Source organism: Phaethon lepturus, unplaced genomic scaffold (assembly GCF_000687285.1).
Source record: "Phaethon lepturus isolate BGI_N335 unplaced genomic scaffold, ASM68728v1 scaffold5395, whole genome shotgun sequence".
NCBI classification, from domain to species: domain Eukaryota; kingdom Metazoa; phylum Chordata; class Aves; order Phaethontiformes; family Phaethontidae; genus Phaethon; species Phaethon lepturus.
In genome coordinates this window covers 58769-61599 of record NW_010539799.1, presented here as the reverse complement: position 1 = coordinate 61599, position 2831 = coordinate 58769, and the positions used below count along the sequence as shown (strand labels likewise).

General features: G+C 44.9%; 1 protein-coding gene across 1 annotated transcript in view; it reads left to right on the top strand.

The window, feature by feature from the left end:
- The window catches only part of ATP4B (ATPase, H+/K+ exchanging, beta polypeptide), a gene marked incomplete at its 5' end in the record, with an annotated part of 3724 nt that extends 1138 nt beyond the window's left edge, over nucleotides 1–2586 (top strand). Inside the window, 3 exons of the mRNA XM_010287221.1 lie at nucleotides 1531–1587; nucleotides 2185–2277; nucleotides 2425–2586. Coding sequence (XP_010285523.1) covers nucleotides 1531–1587; nucleotides 2185–2277; nucleotides 2425–2586 — 312 coding nt within the window. The remainder of the gene's footprint in view (nucleotides 1–1530; nucleotides 1588–2184; nucleotides 2278–2424) is intronic.
- Between the last annotated feature and the right edge of the window lie 245 nt (nucleotides 2587–2831).

The window sequence follows — 2831 nt, the reverse complement described above, 5'->3', positions numbered from 1 at the left end:
GAAAGAGTTCACAGAGAACCCCCCGATAGCTCGAATCTCTGCTGGGGAGCTGCTGTATCATCTGCTGCCATGGGCTCTAATCTCCCCCTTTTACTGGGATGAAAAATTGATTTGCTTTTGCCGAGAGACATCCAGAACTACCAGAGAAATAGCAAGACTTGGTCACCACCCCTAGGAAAGTAACGTAGGGCACAGTGATCTCTGAATTGACTCTCTAAAGCTTTGGCTTTCATTTAGTTTTGTTAGCACCTCCGTAGCACTCTCATCCGACGAACTAGTAGATTAGTGGTCAAGCATCGGAACCGGCTGCCCAGGGAGGTGGTGGAGTCACCATCTCTGGAAGTGTTCAAAAAACATGTGGACGTGGCACTTCGGGACATGGTTTAGTGGGCACGGTGGTGTTGGGTTGATGGTTGGAGTTGATGATCTTAAAGGTCCTTTCCAACCTTAATGATTCTGTGATTCTGTAAAACAGCTTCATTCTGCAATGCCGCAGTCCTGTGCCTTCAGCTAAGGTGTCAAGATGTGACAGTAACTGAAGTGATTTCAGAGAGGTGATACTTACAACACCTTATTTCTCCAGGCTGCAAAGAAAATCTTTAGCAGAACCTGTAAAAACAAAATTCAAACCCGGTGGATGCTTCTTCTGTAAAATACACCAACAATTTTTTTTTTCTTTTTTTTTTTTTTTGGAGAGGAAGAAGGGACTCTTCCATGTTTCCTTTAATTTTTTCAGGACATAGGCAAAGGCATAAGCATTTTATTTTTAATTTCAGGTAAGATGCTGAGCCTTCTAGTTCAATTTCAGTACACAGTGAAAAGTTCATACTCTCCGCCAGTTCCTGACAGACAAAATCACTTTTGGTTGGGCTTGCACCCTAGACTCGGGCAGTAAAAGTATTTAAGAATTTGGGCAAGGTCCAGCTGTGAGAGGAGAGCTGTGCCCCTGATTTTGGCTGGTGACATGTAGGCTTTTCCCCCAAAAGCCTTTGCCTCTATCAGCAAGGCTGCCCACCAGCTCGGGCAGGGGAAAGGAGCACGGATATTGCCCGGGGGCTTTACCTCCTTTCACCGTTGCTGCTCCAGGGTGCGACCCCCCGGTTCTTGTAGGATCAAATGGGCCTCAGGCTTTCTGCCAAAGCCAAGGTTTTCTAAGAAAGATGAAAAACACGGAGATCCAGCTCTTCCTTTGTCGTCGCACAATGAGCTGTTCTAAGAGACCCCCGGCTGCCCGGGCATCAGACAGAGCAAGCGGTAGAGGTGGGTGAATGGCCCTGCCGGAGGTGCGGCGCTACCTGCCCTGGCCAGGCTCGAGCCCACCTGCAGCGCCCACCCCGGGCAGCACGGAGCCCTGCTTCCTAAATCCAGCCACCACACGGTTTTTCACCCAGGTACACAAGATGAGATGATCTGCGTGACGGTGCCTTACGCAGAAACGCATCACGCATCCTTTGAAGCTGAGTTAATCGTTCGCTCGTTTTTATCGCCAAACGTTTTCCAAGGTGACGAAACGTGCGTTTCCTATTTCAGATCATCAAATTTTTCCCTGGCAACGGCACTGCACCAAGAGTGGATTGCACATACGTGGTAAGTGTGTGAGTTCTGAGTCTCAAAAATTCCAAGCACTGCAGCTCTGACAGCAAGCAAAGTGCAGTTGCTATCAGAAAAATTACCCCGCAGCTCTGGAAACCAGATCATTCTACTGGGAATATTTTCTGTTCTGTGCCATTTCTTGCACCAGCAGACATCCTAAGAACAAAACAAAACAAAACAAAACAAAACAAAACAAAACAAAACAAAACAAAACAAATGTTTATTTTAAATTGCCTGAAAAACTGTTTTTCCATGCTGCAGAAAAGAACATTTGCTGTCTGCTTTCAGCTCCCACTAGCGAAGTTCACGCACCAGAGCAGCTCCTTCAGGCGCTCTGCACATTTCTCTGCGGGTCTCCATTCGCTGAATTCACAACCACTATAACAGAACACTTGCCTGTTTTTCTTGGCAATAGTAACAGCAGGAGATTTCCGCTTTTATTGGAAAAATAAAAATAAGACCGGCGCTAAGCAGACTGCTGGGCTCGAGTTTTAATACACACTGTGCAGCTTTTAGCAGCAGTAAAACACTTGCCCAGGGCTGGCTTCAAATCGCCCAGCCAACGAAGCTTCTTTCTTGCTTTACAACCAGGGTGATGAGTCTCGCCCGCTGGAGGTGGACTACTACCCCGTGAACGGTACCTTCAACCTGCACTACTTCCCCTACTATGGAAAAAAGGCACAGGTGGGCGCTCACGGATTTTGATATTACTTTTCTTTACCTTCGTGTAAGATTAAACGAAGATCTTTACGAGATCTGGAGAGAAGGCTAATTTTAAGATTTTGTTTTGGTAGTGTAAAATTACTTTTTTTTTTTTTTCCCCCCTCCTAGCCCAGCTACAGCAACCCTTTGGTAGCCGTGAAATTTCTCAACATTACGAGGAATGTAGAACTTAAAATAGTGTGCAAAATCATTGGAGCTGGAATTACCTTTGATAATGTTCATGATCCATATGAAGGAAAAGTGGAATTTAAACTGAAAATAGAAGACTGAGCAGCAAGAGAGACACTTCTGAAAAACACATGTGAAGAGTGAACTTACCTATCATCACATTCACCTGTATTTATTTTCTATGATTTCCATATAAATTTCCATGTAAATTACAGTGCAAAGAGATATTTTCTACTGAAAGATGACCCATATAGCTAAAAATCAAGATACCACTTGCAGTCTCTGAAGGAGGTGAAGATTATCTCGATGTACATAGCTTACTATTCCATGGCTACAGTATGCTGCTG